The sequence below is a fragment of the Symphalangus syndactylus genome, chromosome 13, assembly GCF_028878055.3.
Source record: "Symphalangus syndactylus isolate Jambi chromosome 13, NHGRI_mSymSyn1-v2.1_pri, whole genome shotgun sequence".
NCBI lineage: Eukaryota > Metazoa > Chordata > Mammalia > Primates > Hylobatidae > Symphalangus > Symphalangus syndactylus.
In genome coordinates, this window is record NC_072435.2 from 84,644,638 (window position 1) to 84,667,077 (window position 22,440).

The 22,440-nt window shown below is 40.0% G+C and overlaps 1 protein-coding gene and 1 long non-coding RNA gene across 30 annotated transcripts in view; one reads left to right on the top strand and one right to left on the bottom strand.

The window, feature by feature from the left end:
* POC1B (POC1 centriolar protein B) overlaps window positions 1–22,440 on the bottom strand; it is a 169,795-nt gene that overhangs the window by 67,214 nt on the left and 80,141 nt on the right. For 10 of the 29 annotated variants that reach the window (XM_055237364.2, XM_055237357.2, XM_063615159.1 and 7 more), the window contains one exon: window positions 2,008–2,226. The exons of 12 other annotated variants lie outside the window; for them this stretch is intronic. In XM_055237364.2, coding sequence (XP_055093339.1) covers window positions 2,008–2,226 — 219 coding nt within the window. Of the gene's footprint in view, window positions 1–623; window positions 2,227–22,440 lie in introns of those variants that run through there. 7 more of the 29 variants (XM_063615160.1, XM_063615157.1, XM_063615171.1 and 4 more) reach the window with 3 other exon arrangements.
* On the top strand, window positions 1,595–6,320 carry LOC134732205 (uncharacterized). Its single transcript, XR_010115142.1, has 2 exons — window positions 1,595–1,656; window positions 6,171–6,320. It is a non-coding gene; the product is annotated as an uncharacterized lncRNA (long non-coding RNA).

Below are 22,440 nucleotides of genomic sequence, written 5' to 3' on the forward strand. Positions count from 1 at the left end.
CTCAGCTAATTAACTTGTTGTTGTTGTTGTTGTTGTTGTTGTAGAAATGGGGTCTTAGCACTTTGGGAGGCCGAGCTGGGCGAATCGCTTGAGCCCAGGAGTTTCAGACGAGCCTAGACAACATAGCGAGACCCTGTCTCTATATAATAAAAAATAAAAGAAGAAATGGGGTCTCACCATATTGCCCAGGTTGGTCTTGAACTCTTGGGCTCAAGCAATCCTTCTGCCTCGGCTGCCCAAAGTGCTGGGATTATAGGTGTGAGCCATTGTGCCCAGCCCTTCAGACACTTTTATACATTATCACAGTTCCAAATGCTAAAAGTTATTTATACATTTATTATTAACACCTTTAACACTGGTTAACTCCATCTGTCTACCATCTAAAACATAATTTCATTTAAATTTATTTCTAATTATAGTTCAGTAACGATAAACACCCTCCACTTAGTTAGGTGATGTTAAGTCATCTGTAATTAAAGTAAATCAGAACACATTTATTTTACTTGCTGCTTGCCCACAGATTCACTGCTCCCCTTTTGCAAGTGTGTTGTGCCTGCTTCTAACCTTTTTAATATGTAAGATGAATCCATCCCCTAAAAATTAAAAATCATAGAGAAATTCAATACAGCTTAAAGTGATTTATTTAGCTTTGAATCTGATGAAAAGGAGGAGAAATAGGTCATGAAACTGAAAGAACAGGGAATGGAAAGATTCACTTGGGAGGGACCCTAATGAGAACTCGATGTTGAAAGGTAACAGTTTGGGTGAGGAAGTTATGGCAATACGGGAAACAAACCAACTACAACTAAATTTGACATGAAGGGAAGAGAGCAATGGCCTTTAAGGAAAAGAGATGTCTGATAAATACAGAGAAAGTCACGTCTAGTACAATATTACAAAATGAAAGTGAGTGATTTTTAATGATTTTCATTGAGCAAATCATATGATGACTCCAAGTTCTCACATGGCTCTTTCTCACAATCTGTCAGATGCCTCCAAAGGCCCTGAGGTGATATCTACAGGATAAAAATATTCACTTAAATTAGTGGTTTTCAACACTGGCTGTAAAACAGAATCATACGGGGGTTCTTAAAAGACTGATGCTACGGCCTTATCCCAGACCTATGGAAATGGACTCTCTGGAGGTGAAAACCAGGTATATGTACATTTTTTAGCTGCCCTAATGATTATAATGTACAGTCAGGGTTGAGAACCAGTTGGGTGATTTCTATGCAAAAGCTATTTCTATTTGAAATATTTTTCTGGACAAGCAATTGACATCTCTGTAGTTCATATTTTACCATTTTACCATCTTTTTATATAACTTGCTACTGTCCACTCTGACAAATATTAGTATCTAGTATTTTCATTCTACACATCAAAGAGGAACAAGAGAAGACTTATTCAAAGGGAACAATGAATCAACAGAGTTGGAAGAGAAACCTTTGGTGTATCCATTTCAACATACCACTTCCCTTAAATTCTGTCTATACCTTGTAACCAAGAATTTTGATATATTATTTAAGATCCATTGTATTTTTCTTTGCAAAGGTAAACTGGCCTCAAAAAAGTGGATAATATTCTAACATGGGAATGCAAAACCATCATGCCTGGAAGATCACTGCATCAATGTAAGAGGCTTTGGGATAAGAGAAGGTAAATACTGGACAGTGAGAACATTTTCAAAGTAAAAAACTATAAACATTGGCAATATTTCATACTAACCAGAAATGGTTACTCCCAATACATTTTTCTTATGCTCTAAATATTTTCTTACAAATGGCTTAAGCTGTGCGTGTGTGTTTGTGTGTGTGCATGTGCACACACAAATGCATAGGCTCTGAGCTTATCTCCACAAGATCTTGTTTAGGGCACTGCCACCTTGAGTTTGCTTTGCTAGTACAGAAAAATTTCCCCTGCTCTGCTAGTTCTGCAACTTGCTGTATCCAGAATTGTTTTGTGTATTTCACCCCCAAGTGCAACGCATGCAACCTGTGTCATGCCCACCTGTGTCAAAACATTGAGTTGTTCCATAATATGCTCTAAAGCATCAGTCAGAGCGAGAGGTATGCTCCTTTGACTTTCGCAGGGGAGGTCACTCATGTCTTCTGTTTTCTTTTTTGTGGTTGTTGGCGAACATTCTGGTGACATTAAGGAAGGGTTCAAGAAATATCCACAGGCCTCTTCGCCCTTGTCTGGCAGAGTTCTACCACTGGTTTCTGTTGTCTTTAATGTCACAGAAAATGTAGGAAGAGTTATATTTCCCAAACTTTAAAATGATATATATAAAAGTTTAAAATTTCCTCTTCTAAAAAGCCCAGGCTTACACTGAAGATTTATCCTCAACTATAAAAAGTTATGGAAATTACTGTAATTAAATAAGGAATTTTTATAATTCTTATAATAAGGAAACAAAGCTAACAGTGAATAGAGACAATTTCCTTAACTTTCTTTTCAATGAAACACACTTTTCATACACTGATCTGAGGGATCTACCATTAAGAAGATTGTTAGATGCAGTTTAATTCTTAATTTAAAAACAATATTCATATCTATTAGGATGACTATTATCAAAAAAATTAAAAATAACAAGTGTTGGTGAGAATGTGGAGAAATTGAAACACTTTTCCATTGCTAGTAGGAATGTAAAATGGTTCAGCTGCTTTGGAAAATAGTTTGGCTGTTAGTTACCCCCAAAATTAAACATAAAATTACCATATGATCCAGCAATTCTACTCTTACATATACATCCAGGAGAACTCCGAAAGCAGGGACTCAACTGGATACTTGTACAGCAATGTTCATAGCAACATTATTCACAATAGCCAAAAGCTAGAAACAATGATAGATGAACGTATACACAAAATGTGGTATAAACATACAATGAAATATAATTCAGCCATAAAAAGGAATGGAATTCTGATACATGTTATAACATGGATACATCTTGAAAACATGCTAAGTAAAATGAGCCAGACACAGAAGGACAAACACTGTGTGATTGCACTTATATGAGGCGCCTAGAATAGGTAAATTCCTAGAGACGAAAAGTACAGAGAGGTTACCAGGGGCTGGAGGTAGGGGAAATGGGGAGTTATTGTTCAAGGAGTACAGAGTTTCTACTTGGGATGATGAAAAAATTCTGGAAATAGATAGTGATGATGGTTATAAAACACTGAATACTGTGAGTATACTTAATGCCAGTGAATTGTATACTTAAGAATGGTTAAAATGATAAATTTTACATTATGTATATGTTACCACAATAGAAAAACAGAAAGCCTTCCATATGGCAATGAACAATCCAAAAATAAAATTAAGAAAATAATTCCATTTACAATGGAATTGCATAAAAAATATTTATGAAAAAAGTTAACAAAAGAAATGTAAGGCTGGGTGTGGTGGCTCAAGCCTGTAATCCCAGCAACTTTGGGAGGCCAAGGCGGGCGGATCACCTGAGGCCAGGAGTTTGAGACCAGCCTGGCCAACATGGTGAAAGTCTCCACTAAAAATACAAAAATTAGCCGGATGTGGTGGTGCATGCCTGTAATCCCAGCTACTTGGGAGGCTGAGGCAAAAGAATCACTTGAACCTGGGAGGCAGAGGTTGCAGTGAGCCAAGATCACGCCACTTCACTCCAGCCCGGGTGACAGACCAAGGCCATGTTTCAAAAAAAAAAAAAAAAAAAAAGAAACGTAAGACTTGTGTACTGGGAGCTATTATACAAACCATCATTGAAAGAAATAAAAGATCTAAACAAATAAACATCCCATATCCCAAATTTATGAATCAAAAACCTTAATATTATTAAGATGGCAATACTCCCCACACTGATATGCAGATTCAGTGCAAACCCTATCAAAATCCCATTTATCTTTTTTGCAGAGGTTGATAAGTTGATCCTAAAACTCATATGGAAATGCAAGAAACCCATAACAGCTAAAATAATATTGATGAAAAAAATGTGAAGGGCTCATACTTCCAAATTTCAAAACTTATTGTAAAACTATAGTAATTAAGACAGTGTGGCACTGACATACATATAAATCAAAGAGACAAAACTGAGAGTGCAGAAATAAACCCTTCCATTTATGGTCAGTTGATTTTTGACAAGGTTGCCAAAACAATTTAATCAGGAAAGAATTATCTTTTTAACAAATGGTGTGGGGAAAACCCAATATCCACATTCAAAACAATGAATTTGGGTCTCTACCTCACACCATCTACAAAATTAACTCAGAATGGATCATAAACGGCTGGGCATAGTGGTTCATGCCTGTAATCCCAAAGTGTTAAGAGGCGAAAACGGGAGGATTGCTTGAGGCCAAGAGTTTGAGATCAGCATGGGCAACATAGGGAGACCCCAGCTCTACAAAAAATAAAAAAATAAAAAACTTAGACAGGCATGCTAGTGTGTGCCTGTACTTCTAGCTACTCAGGAGGCTGAGGCTGGAGAATGGCTAGAGCCCAGGAGTTTGAGGCTGCAGTGAACTATGATGGCACCACTGCACTCCAGCCTGGGCTACAGAGTGAGAAACTCTGTCTCTTAAAAACAAAACAAAACAAAACGAAACCAAACCACATCCTCAAAATGATCCTGTTAGTATCACTTTGAATTACTCAACTCCTTATGACAGAAAAAAGCTAAAACTGTACTGAAAACGTTCAGAAGAAAGGCTCCTAACAATCACAGATCCTGAAAGATCAAGTTAACATAAAGGATTTTTAATGCTACTCAGTCATACTTAGAAGCATCTATGGACCAACCACCTATTCATGCTCTGAGCTAAAGGAACTAGGAAGACAACATACAGCAGTTATCTACATGGGTCTGCAGCTACTGAGCTGATAGCAAGGACTAAAATGGGAGCACTGTAGAGGTGAGTATGGAAATACAAAGGATTCTCTAAGAAATCTTGACTCATGATCATAGTCTGCATTCCTGATCCTAGACCTCACTCGCTGGGAACAAAATATGGATGTCCATGCTCCACAACCATCCTCACCCCCAAACAAATAGATCCTGCTCAAAGAATAGGCTTTAAAAAACAAACAAACAAACAAAAAACATTGCTTCTGCTCTGCCTGCAATGGCTTTCTCTGCCATCCTAGCATGACTGCATCCTTCTTGACCTCCAAACTTCAGCTTAACTGTCCCATCTTCAGAAATGTAGTGCTTGTCCTGACTACCCTACTGAAGCTGGACCTTCCATTCTCCAGCCTGGCATCCTGATGCTTTCCTCTGTAACTGACCAGAATTTGTATTTATATATTTGCTGCTTGTCTATTGTCTGTCTCCCTCACTAGACTAGTATGTTTACTCTTCTCATCACTGTATCTGTTGGATCATTTCTAGTACTTAGTAGAAGCTTGAATATTTTTGAAAATGTTAACCACTTATATACAGATTTTTTTTTTTTTTTTTTTTTGAGACGGAGTCTTGCTCTGTCGCCCAGGCTGGAGTGCAGTGGTGCAATCTCAGCTCACTGCAAGCTCTGCTTCCCGGGTTCACGCCATTCTCCTGCCTCAGCCTCCCGAGTAGCTGGGACTACAGGCGCCCGCCACCACCTCCAGCTAATTTTTTGTATTTTCAGTAGAGACAGGGTTTCACCATGTTAGCCAGGATGGTCTCGATCTCCTGACCTCGTGATCTGCCCGCCTCGGCCTCCCAAAGTGCTGGGATTACAGGGGTGAGCCACCGCGCCCAGCTGTATACAGATTTTATTACTGCTCTCACAGATGGAAACCAAATTATCTATAACCAAGACAGTTTTTTTGAAAAAATATGGATCACAACATACCTAAGTATGTATATACATGGCCACAAATATTGTTAATCATATTGTAATAACAGCTTCAGCCCTTCTTGGAAAAAGGCCCCAATCTAATTAACAAATCAGTCATTGAACTCTGGAGGTTTGCAGTCAAGGTCGTCAGTATAGAAAGGACAATAGGAAAATTGGCAAAGATAATTTAAGACCATAGACAATCTAAGCAATAAAAGAGCTCCAATAGGTTTTCTTGTTTGGGACCAGCAAAAAATACACTATTATCATATGACATAGGAAATGAAAGAAAAAAGGGAAAAGCATATGGGCGGAGAGAAAAAAGGGTGCCAGCTCTCCATCCTACAACATTAGCCAACTGACATCTCTCTCTGTCTCTCAAAGGTATTGAAACCTAGGTATTAGAAGATACCTTTCTGCCAACCAACTGTCTTTACATCCTGTTCATACACGAGAAGAGCGAGATGCACAGCGTGGGGGAGGTTCAATACATTCCATTCATAAATTTTTATTAAAAAGGTACAAAAGGAAAAACATGGTGTTTAAGATTCTTGGCTGATAGAAGTCCAGCAAGTGAGTCTGTAGTACCTGCTTCTCTCAGCACATTGAGATACTCTATTTCAAAGGTGCTAATATTCAGTTTTGAGTAAATACTTACTGAGCATCTATCTATACATATTATCATACAATGATAAGTATACATATGGTATGATGCCCGCTCTCAAGGATTCTCTGTTGTGATGAGAGAATTCAGACTGGGCAGGGCCCAAATCCCCCACAATGCCTGGCTCATCTCTGGCACTGCTGAATGAGCATGAAATAAACAAGCAGACAAAACATAAGCAAACACATGATTGTAAGACTGCAGAAAAAACAAATGCTTTGGTAGTTCATAAAAAGAAGAAATTATATCATGTTCTCATTTCCCACCTCTTACTCCTATTGCTAACACTGTGTGATACAGTGAAGCAATAGTAATACAGTCATTGATTGATCCTACAAATGAGGACCTCCTATGGTAGGCATTAGAACTATAGCAAAGAACAAGTCAGACATGGTATCTTCCTTCATGGAGCTTACAATACTCTGGGGAAGTACTTTATCAAAAAGGATGGCAGGGCAATCACTACCCTTAAGTTCTTCTTTGGATAACCCCATGATTGCCATCTCGAAGATGGGAAATGCAGCCTCACCAACAGCAAAGAATGAATCTAAGGGCTGAGAAATCCTTATCTGTATGGGTCAAAAGACCTCACCTTTTGCCTGAACAAATGAAATGGAGTAAAAGATACAGATCTGACTGATGCAAAGAACTATGAAAGTCCTGAGAACTGAATATAAAACATATCACATCCTGGGGACAAATGACTCTTAACAGGTTCTTTAAACATCATGGTTAATTTTAATGCATACATCTTCATTTGTCACTTATTTTTGAGGATGAATTGTTTTAATGCATCAATGAAAACTGAAAATTTTGGCATTTCCAAACACATTTTTATTAGAAAATTAACCATTCAACAACATAACCATGGTCCACACATCTAAACTATTATTATTTACATAATTAACAAAGGAACATTCAAAATACTGTGACGCTCAACTACATGGGAAAGTTCATACATTATATCTACTCCCCTTCCTCCTTTCCTCTTCTCTCCTTCTACTACCACCCTTTCCACCACCCACCCTCTGGGCTGGCGAGTCAGAATTAATCACTAGTGCCATTTCACTCCCACAAGACTTCGTGCCATCAGTAGAGGATTTCTCACTCCTTATTATATTTGTGTTTACATATCTGTATTCCCCATTAGATTATGAACCCTTCATGTGGGGTCAATAACTTTATCATCTCAGGTGCTTGGCATAGCACATGAGACATAGACAAAGCTCCACATTTGTTGAACTGAATTTAATTGACTGTCCTGCATCAGCTGAGCCAATCACAAAAAATTAAGTATTAGTAATTTGATAGTATTTGGAGCGAAATATCACCCCCTAAACTAATGCCATTTTCTGCTAAAAATTACAATCTTAAATGCCTTCTCAGAGGTACAGTGAGGAAGCAATGCAAGCATATATTATCTAACTGCAAATCACTGGTAGATTTTTATCCCCTAAAGGCATACTTGATAGCTTCTGGCTGAATAACATAAGGATTTTTCTGAGAAATGTGAGTGCAAAAGTAGGCATTTCACATGTAAAGATAATCAGTGACTTGAACTGTAGATATACATTCAATCAGTTGGTTAAAATAAGTTAGTTTTGGTTTACAACTAACATTTCTACTCTTGGTTTAATTCTGTAAGTAGAGAACAAAACACATAAAAGGCAGAAAATATCTAAGCCAAAGTGAGTTTCCCATTGTTGAAGGTTCTAAAATAAACTTGGGAAGGTCATTTGTCAGAGATATTGTGAAAGATATACAAACATCAAATCAGAAAATTCAACTGAATGCCTTTTAAAGCCCTTTTTATTCCTGATGTTCTGAGATTTTTAAATCACCACACACACACACACACATACACGTATGTATAAAACGTCTTCCTGAAATAGACTAGAATAACAACAAAAAAAGCCTTTTGCCTTGGACAAAAATAAATGCAAATATTTTTCAAAGAAAGAATATATCATTTATTTTCAATGATAAAATTTAGAGTAGGGATTGGAAACTTCAATAATCTCTACATAAGATCTAAGATAATGAATACATGCCATTTGTTCAAGCAAAATTATTTTATTTAGCACCTATGTGCCAGGCAAAATTCCAGGTGCCAGAGATACAGGACTGTGTTCATTTCCTACTGCTGCTATAACAAATTACCACAAACTTAGTGGTTTAAAACAACATAGATTTATTGTCTTATAGTTTTGGAGATCGCAAGTCCAAAACAGGATTAACGGGGCTAAAAACAAGGTGTCAGTAAGCTGCATTCCTTCTGAAGGCTCTAGGAGAGAATCCATTCCTTGCCTTTCCAGCTTCTAGAGGCTGTCCACATTCCTTAACCCATGGCTGCATCACTCCAATAACTGCTTCAATTGTTATATCTTCTCTAATTCTCCTGAATCCCTCTTTCCCTATAAGGACCCTTGTGATTATATGGGACCCGGCCAGATAATCCAGGATAACCTCCCCATCTCAAGAGCCTTAACTTGGCCGGGCATGGTGGCTCACGCCTGTAATCGTAGCACTTTGGGAGGCCGAAGTGGGCGGATTGCCTGAGCTCAAGAATTTGAGACCAGCCTGGGCAACATGGTGAAACCCTGTCTCTACTAAAATACAAAAGAAATTAGCCAGGTGTGGCGGCATGCACCTGTAGTCCCAGCTACTCAGGAGGCTGAGGCAGGAGAATCGCTTGAACCTGGGAGGCAGAGGTTGCAGTGAGCCGACATTGAGCCACTGTACTTCTAGCCTGGGCAATAGAGTGAGACTCTGTCTCTTAAAAAAAAAAAAAAAAAAAAAAAAAGCCTTAACTTAATCACATTTGCAAAGCCCCCTTTGCTATGCAAGGAAACATTTTCATAGATTCTGGGGATGAAGACATAAACATTTTTGAGAGCAATGGTTGTTCTGCCTACCTCAAGGAGTGAATAAACAAGAGGCCCTGCTATCATGGTTACACTCTAGTGGGTGAAGGGGAAAAGTAAATATGTAGATATGTGATGTAACGCTAGGTGACAAGGGTTAGGAAGAAAAATAAAGCTAAGCAATGTGCTGTGTTATGATGTAGCTACGCTGACGCAATTTTTTATGGAGAAGTGGTAAAGAATAAATTTTGGACATGTTATGTTTGAGATGCCTATTAGAATTTCAAGGGGAACAGTCATTAATACAATTGGAAATATATGATTCTAGATTTCTGTGGAGAGGCTGGGTCTAGAAATATAAATTTGGGAGTTACTGGCATGTAGATCTTTTTATCCATGGGTCTATGATCACTAGGAAGGAGCCAAACGAGAGAAGAGTTGCAGAGACTTTAGAAGACAGGAGCAGGAAAGGTGACTGGTGGCCCTTGAGGTTGAAGACTACTGGCCCAGAAGTCAAGTGAGGAAAGAGCTTCCAGGAGGAAGGAGTGATCACCAGGATCAAGTGCCACATATAGGTAGACCGAGATGAGTCCTTGGGACCCTGACATGAATGGAAGAGTGAGGATGAATGCTTGATTGGATAGCACTCAGAAGAATGCAAAGTGAAGAAATAAAGACAGTGAATCTAAGCAACTCTTTTTTTTAGAAGACTTTTGCTATAAATGGGGAGAAGAGCAATGAGACAGGAGCTGGAAAGGGATGAGGGGCCAAATGAGGTTTTCATTTATGAAGATGAGAAATATATCACAAATGTGTGCTGATGGAAAGAGCAAGCATAAAGAGAGCACTGATGACACAGGAGAGTGAGGGGATAACTACTCGATAAATGGGCTGGATAGACAGTGCTGAGTGCCCATGGAGCTTTGTGTAAATAAATTTATGGTGAGACCAGCCAAGATGGCTGTCTAGTCAAATCCAGCCCCTTGGGTGTAGGCGTGAAGGAGCCAGAGAAACAGATTTAACCCAGGTTGGCATTTTTCTAGGTGAGGACAACAGAGGGAGAAAGGGACAAGACCATGGATGTAACGATGGACCACAGAATGTAAGTTGGGTAAAGGAGGCCCAGACACAGGGAGCAGGCAGTGTAAGGCAGGAGGCTTGCTGGATGGACGCCTTTCTGGGGCTGACGAATTACCAAAATGGGAGGACTAGAAGAGTGTTGGCCAAAGAGTGGGAGGCTTTACACTAAGTTTGCCATCAGCACAAAGGACTCGGATAGTCACAGAGTTCATCTGAGAATCTTGACAAAGAGGATGACTGCCTTTCAGAAGTGACTCAGAGTTTTGCTCTAAATTTGGTTCATTTTTTAAGATCAAAAGCCAATGTTGACTAAGGAATGGATGGATCCATTAGGGAAACAGAAAAAGGAACTGTAGACTCACCCAGATGGGGCTGTCACAGGACCACAACAAAGAATTCATTTTCAATTCCTAACATTTTGAAAACATAGGCTGTTGATCCTGAAGGAAAAAATGACAATTTTCTGTCTTCTGAACAGTGGATGATGTATCCTTGTAGGAATATACTCATCTGATCAAGTCTGATTTACTTAAAAGTATGACTAGGATATAATCAAAAAATGTCATATGAAATTTTGTCCTCCAAACTAAATTTGCTGAGTTAAGACTTGTTTGTCCCTCAGGAGAAAACATACATCTTTTTCTCAAAGAAAGAGCCTTCAGCTTTGGGGATAAGATTTTATAGAGGACTTTGCTTTTTCTTCTTGAGACCAAATTGGAAATTGCATTTTTATCAGAAGACTTGAAAAATACCATGTAGCTATCAACTGAAATATCCAAATGATTAATTCAGTCACCTTGGAAAAGACAGCTGAGGCTACAAGTCTACTGTCTGTCTTTGTTTTTAATGTTTATTATAATTTCTAGAGAAATCTACTAATTTTGAAGCCATTAGTGGGTAGTATACAGCTAGGACAAATGGAATCTGTACAAAAATTTCCTTCTATGTTTCACTTCTTATATGATTAAGAAAACACAAACCATCGATTCCTCAAAGAAGGATCTACTTCCTAGTGCTATATGCTGATCTACTTCCTAATGCTGTATGAGACACTGCACCAGATGGATCTTAATTAATATAAAAATACTAACCAAAATTATCTGGGAGTAGGGGATAAAATGGGTAACAGGTAGTGATATAGAATTAGTGCTCTCTCTTCTAATATTAAACCAAAAAGCCTACAAGTGCATGATATTCCCAGTACTCCAAATGAACATAACACCAACTTGCTGCATAAAATTCCCTGCAAACTCAAAAGGGAAAACAAGTAGCCATTACTTCTTTTGTAAACTGTGCCATTACACTTCGAAGGGCATTCAGAGTAAGGGATCCATCCTCATTATCTGTTCCATATCAAATTCAACAAGAATCTTTTACACAACATGCTAAATGAATAGGGCAAAGATCTATAGTTATCTTTCACACTGTTCAACAAACCCCAAAGAAAAAAATTAGATATTTTCAGATGTAGTTTTAAAAGGGATAAAAGATTTTCATTTTCAGGCAGCTGAGTGAAAAATATATTTAATACTTTTTTTAAAAAACTTAGCAGACAAAGATCTATCATGTATTTTAAAAATCTGGTTCCATTGTTTTACTGGATGAAAAATGATTTCCTAACAATAATATAGGAAGCCAATCTAACATCAATTAGATCTATGAAATTAATAAAAAATATTTAACCCATGATAAAGATTATATAACTGGATACAGTTGAAAAACTGTGGCATAAAAATCTCCAGGAAGAATGACATTCTTTTTTTTTTTTTTTTTTTTTTTTTTTTTTGAGATGGAGTCTCTCTTTGTCGCCCAGGCTGTAGTGCAGTGGTGCCATCTCGGCTCACTGCAACCTCCACCTCCTGGGTTCAAGAAATTCTCTTGTCTCAGCCTCCTGAGTAGCTGGGACTACAGGTGCACGCCACTACACCCGGCTAATTTTTATATTTTTAGTAGAGACTTTCACCATGTTGGCCAGGCTGGTCTCAAACTCCTGATGTCAGGTGATCCACCTCCCTTGGCTTCCCAAAGTGCTGGGACTATAGGCGTGAGTCACCATGCCCAGCCACAATAGCATTCTTAAATTGTTTATGAGTAGAGTATCAAATCCTTCATTATAAATAACAAAAAAATAAGATTCTACGATAACATGATGCAGTTTAAGTATTTTTCCTCCATATATTTTCATGTTTAAAATCATGTAGGTGTTTTCCTCCTTTCTTATTTTGCTGGCAGAAGAAACTCAGAAAGCAAAGATAATAAAAACAATGGCTATGTTTATATAGAAAGATTTTTTTTCCTATAATTACCATGGGGAAAAATGGCCCACCAAAAATAACATTCAAATTTAACCATAAAATTCAAAAATGCTTTTCATAGATGCCATGAGTCAAAGAGAATATGAGCTAGATTCTTTTAATTTATAACCAGAATGATGAAGAATTATGATAATATATCTTTTCTCAAACACGCATATGCATGTGTGTGTATGAACATACTCACAGATGAGTAAGCAGGAAGTTTTTTTTTTTTTTTTTTTTGAGACAGAGTCTCACTGTGTCGCTAGGCTGGAGTGTAGGGGCACGATCTCAGCTCACCACAACCTCCGCCTCCCAGGTTCAAGTGATTCTCTTGCCTCAGCCTCCTGAGTAGCTGGGACTACAGGTGCACACCACCATGCCCAGCTAATTTTTCTATTTTTAGTAGAGACAGGGTTTCACCATGTTGGCCAGGATGGTCTCAATCTCTTGATCTCTTGACCTTGTGATCCACCCATCTCGGCCTTCCAAAGTGCTGGGATTACAGGCATGAGACACCGTGCACGACCGCAGGAAGTTTTTAAAGAGGAAGTCATGATACCACTAAAGCATTTCACTACATTATGACATACTTTATATGAAACAAAACCCGTTATGTTTCATAGCCATTAAACATGACGGGCTTTATCCATTTAAAATTTCAGTCTCAGAATTTACCGAATAACCAGCATGATTCAAATAAGCATTCTTTGCTGGGCACAATGGCTCATGCTGTAATCCCAGCACTTTGGGAGGCCGAGATGGGTGGATGACCTCAGGTCAGGGGTTCGAGACCAGCCTGGCCAACATGGCGAAACCCCATATCTACTAAAAATACAAAAATTAGCTGGGCTTGGTGGCATGTGCCTGTAGTCCCAGCTATTTGGGAGGCTGAGGCAGAAGAATCACTTGAACCTGGGAGACGGAGGTTGCAGTGAGCCGAGATCGCTCCACTGTATTCCAGCCTGGGCTATGGAGCAAGACTCAATCTCAAAAAAAAAAGCAAAAAAACAAACAAAAAAACCCCCAAAAAACAAAAAAACAAATAAGCATTCTTTTAATGATTCCTCTTGATAAATGAGGTGCAATTAATGTAGATCATCTCTTTATCATAATCATTATCACATACTATGGAGCAGCAGTTTAGGGGTCACCTGTGGGACCAAGTGTCTGAATCAATTAAGTCAAGATTCTCAAATCTAGATTTCTGTACTGGATGCTCCACTCCCAAGCCCTGTCTCTTCCTGTCCTAATAAGCAGTGCCATTATCCAGCCAGCAGCCAAAAATTTGAGAGATATTCTTGACTCTTCCCTCTTCTCCCATGTACAATTAGTAAACAGAACTTATTGACACTTTCTCTTCAATACCTCATGAGCCAGTCTCCTCTTCTTCATCCCCTATGCTACAGCACTCGATCAGACAGTTGTCACCTCCTGTCTGGATTACTATTACAATTGCCTCCTAATCCTCCATGCCTCTAGTTTTACCTCCCTCCAACCCCTCCTTTTTCACATCTCCAGAAAAACTGTTCTGAAATCCAAATTTGCTTTTGTCACTCTCCTGGCTGAAAATCCTTCACTGGCTCCCCCCAATTCTTAGGGTGAATCCAAATACCTCCAAAAACCTGCAAAACACATTTGAGATCATTCACAATCCATCCTCATCTTCTCTCTCTTGTCCCTCAACCTCACGCAATGCTGAGGCAAACCTGAAATGTCCAGTTTCCTGAATTCACTCCCTTCTCAGGGCTTCTTGATTTGTACTTTCTGAGCTCTGTCCTAGTTCCTCTTATTATCAGGCAAATTTTTGAAGAATCAGCTCAAGTTATCACTCACTTTTGGGAAGCTGTATCTGTAACTTTTCTGTCTTCCACTCAAATTCTCCAGGTACATATTTGACCCCCCCACACCCCCACCATATAGTTTCTTTATTTAAACACTCCACTAATTACTCCCATAGCAAGTTAGGCCCATATCATTATTATTGAACTTGCTCTTTCATTTGTACATTCTCATTGCTTGGTATATAACAGGTACTCAATAAATTTACTAAATAAGATTTTAAAAATTGGCCAGGTGCGGTGGCTCACGCCTGTAATCCCAGCACTTTGGGAGGCCGAGGCGGGTGGATCACCTGAGGTCAGGAGTTTGAGACCAGCCTGGCCAACATGGTGAAACCCCATCTTGACTAAAAATACAAAAATTAGCAGGGAGTTGGTTGGCCTGCAGTTCTAGCTACTCCAGAGGCTGAGGCAGGAGAATTGCTTGCTCGAACCTGGGAGGCGGAGGTGGCAGTGAGCCGACATTGTGCCACTGCACTACAGCCTCGGCGACAGAGTGAGAAACCGTCTCAAAAAAAAGATTTAAAAAATCGATTATAGCTGACTCCTTTTCTCACCCTTCCCTCTACTCACTTTTCTACTCCCTTCATACTGGGTCACATCTGTATTAGTCCATTAAAAAAGCTCTTCAGGCCGGGCGCGGTGGCTCATACCTGTAATCCCAGCACTTTGGGAGACCGAGGCGGGTGGATCACGAGGTCAGGAGATCGAGACCATCCTGGCTAACATGGTGAAATCCCGTCTCTACTAAAAATACAAAAAATTAGCCGGGGGCGGTGGTGGGCACCTGTAGTCCCAGCTACTCAGGAGGCTGAGACAGGAGAATGGTGTGAACCTGGGAGACGGAGCTTGCAGTGAGCAGGGATAACGCCACTGCACTCCTGCCTGGGCGAAAGAGTGAGACTCCGTCTCAAAAAAAAAAACCAAAAACAAAAAAGCTTTTCAAAAGGTTACCAATAATCTCCACCAAATTATCAAACATTTTTCAAACTTTCTCTGGACTTTTGGCAATGCTGACTCTATTGTCCTCTTGAAACTATCCTCCTTCCTTGGCTGCCATGACACCATACTCTTTAGCTTCCTTGTTACCTACTAGTCCTTCTCTGCCTTATTTGCAGGCTTACCATCTTTCATCAGATCATTTTATTACAATTCCTCAGGGAATAGTCCCAAACCCTCTTCTGATTCTATACTTTCTACTCAGGCAATTGTATCTATGGTTGCTATTTCAATTATCACATACATGCAGAATACTCACTCATTCTTGTTTCCACTCTAGACCTTTCCTTTAAGCTACAGATATGTGTACACAACTGCATGTCTGATAGGTACTCCTGGAGGTTTCAAAGGAACGTCAAACTCAGTATGTCCAAACTGGAACTTGAAATCGCAAATTTGGTCCCCTTAGGAAATCCCCTATTTCAATGAATGGCATATCATTGTACAAGCTAAAAACCCAGGGATTACCTTTGCTAACCCACTTCTTACCCCTGCTTACATATTTCTCAAACGAATTCCACTATCTTGATTTCCACTAAGATGATCCTAATCCCAGCTACCTTCAGTTTTTGTCTGGACTACTGACTTTTTCTTTTAACTGGTTTCCATGTGTCTCTTCGGCTGGCAGGAAGCTTGTTTTCAAGCTACAAGGGGCAAAATCATGAAAAGACCTGCATGCCTGATTCCTATGATCCTCTCTAAGCTTGGCTCACATAACACCTTGCCCCACTCCATCTCTGGGCCCCAGACTTTTTTCACAGGTCCTGCAGTAACACAAGCTCCCCCACAGACACAGCCTTTGTATATATTCTGTCCTCTGCCTAGAACATTCCAGTTCTCCCAACCCTTTCACTTCAACTCCTATTGAGGCTTTAGATCAGCACTTCTCAAACTTTAATGCACACACAAATCACCTGGAGATCTTATTAAAATGCAGGGCCTGATTTGGTAGGTCTGGGGTGGGATCTGTGAATCTGAATTTCTACTAAACTCTTAGGTGATGCTCAAGCAAACTGTCCATGAATCATATTTTGAGTAACAAAGTTTTATTTTATTTTATTTATTTATTTTTTGAGACAGAGTCTCACTCTATTGCCCAGGCTGGAGTGAAGTGGCATGATCTTGGCTCACTGCAACTCCACCTCCTGGGTTCAAGTGATTCTCCTGCCTCAGTGTCCTGAGTAGTTGGATTACATGCATACACAACCATGCCTGGCTAATTTTTTTGTATTTTTAGTAGAGATGGGGTTTTGCCATTTGGCCAGCCTGGTCTTGAGCTCCTGACCTCAGGTGATCCACCTGCCTCAGCCTCGCAAAATGCTGGGATTACAGGTGTAAGCCACCGTGCCTGGCCTTGAGTAGCAAGGTTTTAGATCTCAGCTCAAATACCTTTTCCAGGAAAACTCTCTCTGATCCCACACATTACTGCCTTCAATTCATACTTTCACTGTACTAACATTCATACTTTCAGTTTTTGCTTACCATTATAACCCACACGCATCCCCCATCCCCAGCTCCTGCCTAGTGTCTGTCACGTTCATTTTTGTGAAATGAATGAACAATGTCCATTGAACGTGACTTAAGCTGAGTCATTTCCCTTCATGATGCTAACACCACAAGATGCACTACCCTAAATTCAGTTCCCACAGAAATCCAGCTCATCTTTGGTTAGCATACTGAAAAATTTTCTGTTTCTGCCACTCATTTGGGGTCTGCAGAGATATGGACAGAAGAGTAATTGATTCCACATGCACTGGGCTTTCTACTCTAACAAGCTAGTTGGCCCCAGTCTCCACGTATGTACCACTACACCAAATTCTCTTATGCCAGGTACATAAAAGGCTGAGGAAAACAGGGAAATCATAGTTACCATGGTCAGATCCAAATATCCCACCTTGGTGTGAGGAATGGCTTGGGGAAGGATGAAGGCAGGAAGAAAAGAGACAAATTTTTAGTACATTCTCATTTTTTTCCCATTAAGAAAAAACAGCTTAAATTCTCTTAAAATTCATTTCTCCTTACACTTAGGAAAAACATTTTCAGCCTGACCAATATGGAGAAACCCCATCTCTACTAAAAATACAAAATTAGAGGAGAGTAGGTTCCAAGATGGCCAAATAGGAACAGCTCCAGTCTACAGCTCCCAGCGTGAGTGACACAGAAGATGGGTGACTTCTGCATTTCCAACTGAGGTACCGGGTTCATTTCACTGGGGCTTGTTGGACAGTGGGTGCAGCCCATGGAGCATGAGCCAAAGCAAGGCAGGGCATCGCCTCACCCAGGTGATGGGGTTGGGGAATTCCCTTTCCTAGCCAAGGGAAGCCATGACAGGTGGTACCTGGAAAATCAGGACACTCCCACCCCAATACTGTGCTTTTCCAATGGTCTTAGCAAACGGCACACCAGGAGATTATATCCTGCACCTGGCTCGGAGGGTCCCACACCCATGGAGCCTTGCTCACTGCTAGCACAGCAGTCTGAGATCGAACTGCAAGGCAGCAGTGAGGCTGGGGGAGGAGCGTCTGCCATTGCTGAGGCTTGAGTAGATAAACAAAGCAGCCAGGAAGCTCGAACAGGGTGGAGCCCACCACAGCTCAAGGAGGCCTGCCTGCCTCTGTAGACTCCACCTCTCGGGGCAGGACATAGCTGAAAAAAAGGCAGCAGAAACTTCTGCAGACTTAAACGTCCCTGTCTGACAGCTTTGAAGAGAGTAGTGGTTTTCCCAGCACAGAGTTTGAGATCTGAGAACAGACAGACTGCCTCCTCAAGTGGGTCCCTGACCCCCGAGTAGCCTAACTGGGAGGTACCTCCCAGTAGGGGCTGACTGACACCTCATATGGCCGGGTGCCCCTCTGAGACGAAGCTTCCAGAGGAAGGATCAGGGAGCAACATTTGCCGTTCTGCAATATTTGCTGTTCTGCAGCCTCCGCTGGTGATACCCAGGCAAACAGGGTCTGGAGTGGACCTCCAGCAAACTCCAACAGACCTGCAGCTGAGGGTCCTGACTGTTAGAAGGAAACCTAACAAACAAAGGACATCCACACCAAAACCCCATGTGTACGTCACCATCATCAAAGACCAAAGGTAGATAAAACCACAAAGATGGGGAGAAACCAGAGCAGAAAAGCTGAAAATTCTAAAAATCAGAGCGCCTCTTCTCCTCCAAAGGAACGCAGCTCCTCGCCAGCAATGGAACAAAGCTGGATGGAGAATGACTTTGATGAGTTGAGAGAAGAAGGCTTCAGACGATCAGTAATAACAGACTTCTCTGAGCTAAAGAAAGATGTTCAAACCCATCGCAAACAAGCTAAAAACCTTGAAAAAAGATTAGACAAATGGCTAACTAGAATAAACAGCGTTTATGACCTGATAGAGCTGAAAACCGTGGCAGGAGAACCATGTGACACATGCACAAGCTTCAGTAGCCAATTCGATCAAGTGGAAGAAAGGGTATTAGTGATGAAGATCAAATGAATGAAATGAAGCGAGAAGTTTAGAGAAAAAAGAGTAAAAAGAAACGAACACAGCCTCCAGGAAATATGGGACTACGTGAAAAGACCAAATCTACGTCTGATTGGTGTACCTGAAAGTGATGGGGAGAATGGAACAAAGTTAGAAAACACTCTTCAGGATATTATCCAGGAGAACTTCCCCAACCTAGCAAGGCAGGCCAAAATTCAAATTCAGGAAATACAGAGAACGCCACAAAGATATTCCTCAAGAAGAACAACTCCAAGACACATAATTGTCAGATTCACCCAAGTTGAAATGAAGGAAAAAATGTTAAGGGCAGCCAGAGAGAAAGGTCAGGTTACCCACAAAGGGAAGCCCATCAGACTAACAGCGGATCTCTCAGCAGAAACTCTACAAGCCAGAAGAGAGTGGGGACGAATATTCAACATTCTTAAAGAAAAGAATTTTCAGCCCAGAATTTCATATCCAGCCAAACTAAGCTTCATAAGTGAAGGAGAAATAAAATCCTTTACAGACAAGCAATGCTGAGCGATTTTGTCACCACCAGGCCTGCCTTACAAGAGCTCCTGAAGGAAGCACTAAACATGGAGAGGAACAACCGGTATCAGCCACTGCAAAAACATGCCAAATTGTAAAGACCATTGATGCTAGGAAGGAACTGCATCAACTAACGAGCAAAATAACCAACTAACATCATAATGACAAGATCAATTCACACATAATAATATTAACCTTAAATGTAAATGGGCTAAATGCCCCAATTAAAAGACACAGACTGGCAAATTGGATAAAGAGTCAAGACCCATCAGTGTGCTGTATTCAGGAGACCCATCTCATGTGCAGAGACACAACAGGCTCAAAATAAAGAGATAGAGGAAGATCTACCAAGAAAATGAAAAACAAAAAAAAGCAGGGGTTGCAACCTTAGTCTCTGATAAAACAGACTTTAAACCAACAAAGATCAAAAGAGACAAAGAAGGCCATTACATAATGGTAAAGGGATCAATTCAATAAGAAGAGCTAACTATCCTAAATATATATGCACCCAATACAGGAGAACCCAGATTCATAAAGCAAGTCTTTAGAGACCTACAAAGAGACTTAGACTCCTACACAATAATAATGGGAGACTTTAACACCCCACTGTCAACATTAGACAGTTCAACAAGACAGAAAGTTAACAAGGATATCCAGGAATTGAACTCAGCTCTGCACCAAGTGGACCTAATGGACATCTATATAGAACTCTCCACCCCAAATCAACAGAATATACATTCTTCTCAGCACCACATCACACTTATTCCAAAATTGACCACATAGTTGGAAGTAAAGCACTCCTCAGCAAATGTAAAAGAACAGAAATTATAACAAACTGTCTCTCAGACCACAGTGCAATCAAACTAGAACTAAGGATTAAGAAACTCATTCAAAACTGCTCAACTACATGGAAACTGCACAACCTGCTCCTGAATGACTACTGGGTACATAATGAAATGAAGGCAGAAATAAAGATGTTCTTTGAAACCAATGAGAACAAAGACACAACATACCAGAATCTCTGGGACACATTTAAAGCAGTGTGTAGAGGGAAATTTATAGCACTAAATGCCCACAAGAGAAAGCAGGAAAGATCTAAAATTGACACCCTAACATCACAATTAAAGGAACTAGAAAAGCAAGAGCAAACACATTCAAAAGCTAGCAGAAGGCAAGAAATAACTAAGATCAGAGCAGAACTGAAGGAGATAGACACACAAAAAACCCTTCAAAAAAATCAATGAATCCAGGAGCTGGTTTTTTGAAAAGATCAACAAAATTGATAGACCACTAGCAAGACTAATAAAGAAGAAAAGAGAGAAGAATCAAATAGATGCAATAAAAGTGATAAAGGGGATATCACCACCGATCCCACAGAAATACAAACTACCATCAGAGAATAACATAAACACCTCTATGCAAAGAAACTAGAAAATATAGAAGAAATGGATAAATTCCTCGAAACATACACCCTCCCAAGACTAAACCAGGAAGAAGTTGAACCCCTGAATAGACCAATAACAGGCTCTGAAACTGAGGCAATAATTAAGAGCCTACCAACCAAAAAAAGTCCAGGACCAGAAGGGTTTCACAGCCAAATTCTACCAGAGGTACAAAGAGGAGCTGGTACCATTCCTTCTGAAACTATTCCAATCAATAGAAAAAGATGGAATCCTCCCTAACTCATTTTATGAGGCCAGCATCATCCTGATACCAAATCCTGGCAGAGACACAACAAAAAAAGAAAATTTTAGACCAATATCCCTGATGAACATCGACGCAAAAATCCTCAATAAAATACTGGCAAACCGAATCCAGCAATGCATCAAAAAGCTTATCCACCACGATCAAGTTGGCTTCATCCCTGGGATGGAAGGCTGGTTCAACATGTGCAAATCAATAAATGTAATCCAGCATATAAACAGAACCAAAGACAAAAACCAAACAATTATCTCAATAGGTGCAGAAAAGGCCTTCAACAAAATTCAACAGCCCTTCCTGCTAAAAACTCTCAATAAATTAGGTATTGATGGGACATATCTCAAAATGATAAAAGCTATTTATGACAAACCCACAGCCAATATCATACTGAATGGGCAAAAACTGGAAGCATTCCCTTTGAAAACTGGCACAAGACAGGGATGCCCTCTCTCACCACTCCTATTCAACATAGTGTTGGAAGTTCCGGCCAGGGCAATCAGGCAGGAGAAAGAAATAAAGGGTATTCAATTAGGAAAAGAGGAAGTCAAATTGTCCCTGTTTGCAAATGACATGATTGTATACTTAGAAAACCCCATCGTCTCAGCCCAAAATCTCCTTAAGCTGATAAGCAACTTCAGCAAAGTCTCAGGATATAAAATCAATGTGCAAAAATCACAAGCATTCCTATATACCAATAACAGACAAACAGAGAGCCAAATCATGAGTGAATTCCCATTCACAATTGCTTCAAAGAGAATAAAATACCTAGGAATCCAACTTACAAGGGATGCGAAGGACTTCTTCAAGGAGAACTACAAACCACTGCTCAACGAAACAAAAGAGGACACAAACAAATGGAAGAACATTCCATGCTCACGGATAGGAAGAATCAATATTGTGAAAATGGCCCAAGGTAATTTATAGATTCAATGTCATACCCATCAAGCTACCAATGACTTTCTTCACAGAATTGGAAAAAACTACTTTAAAGTTCATATGGAACCAAAAAAGAGCTCACATTGCCAAGACAATCTTAAGCCAAAAGAACAAAGCTGGAGGCATCAGGCTACCTGACTTCAAACTATACTACAAGGGTACAGTAACCAAAACAGCATGGTACTGGTACCAAAACAAAGATATACACCAATGGAACAGAACAGAGCCCTCAGAAATACTACCACACATCTACAACCATCTGAT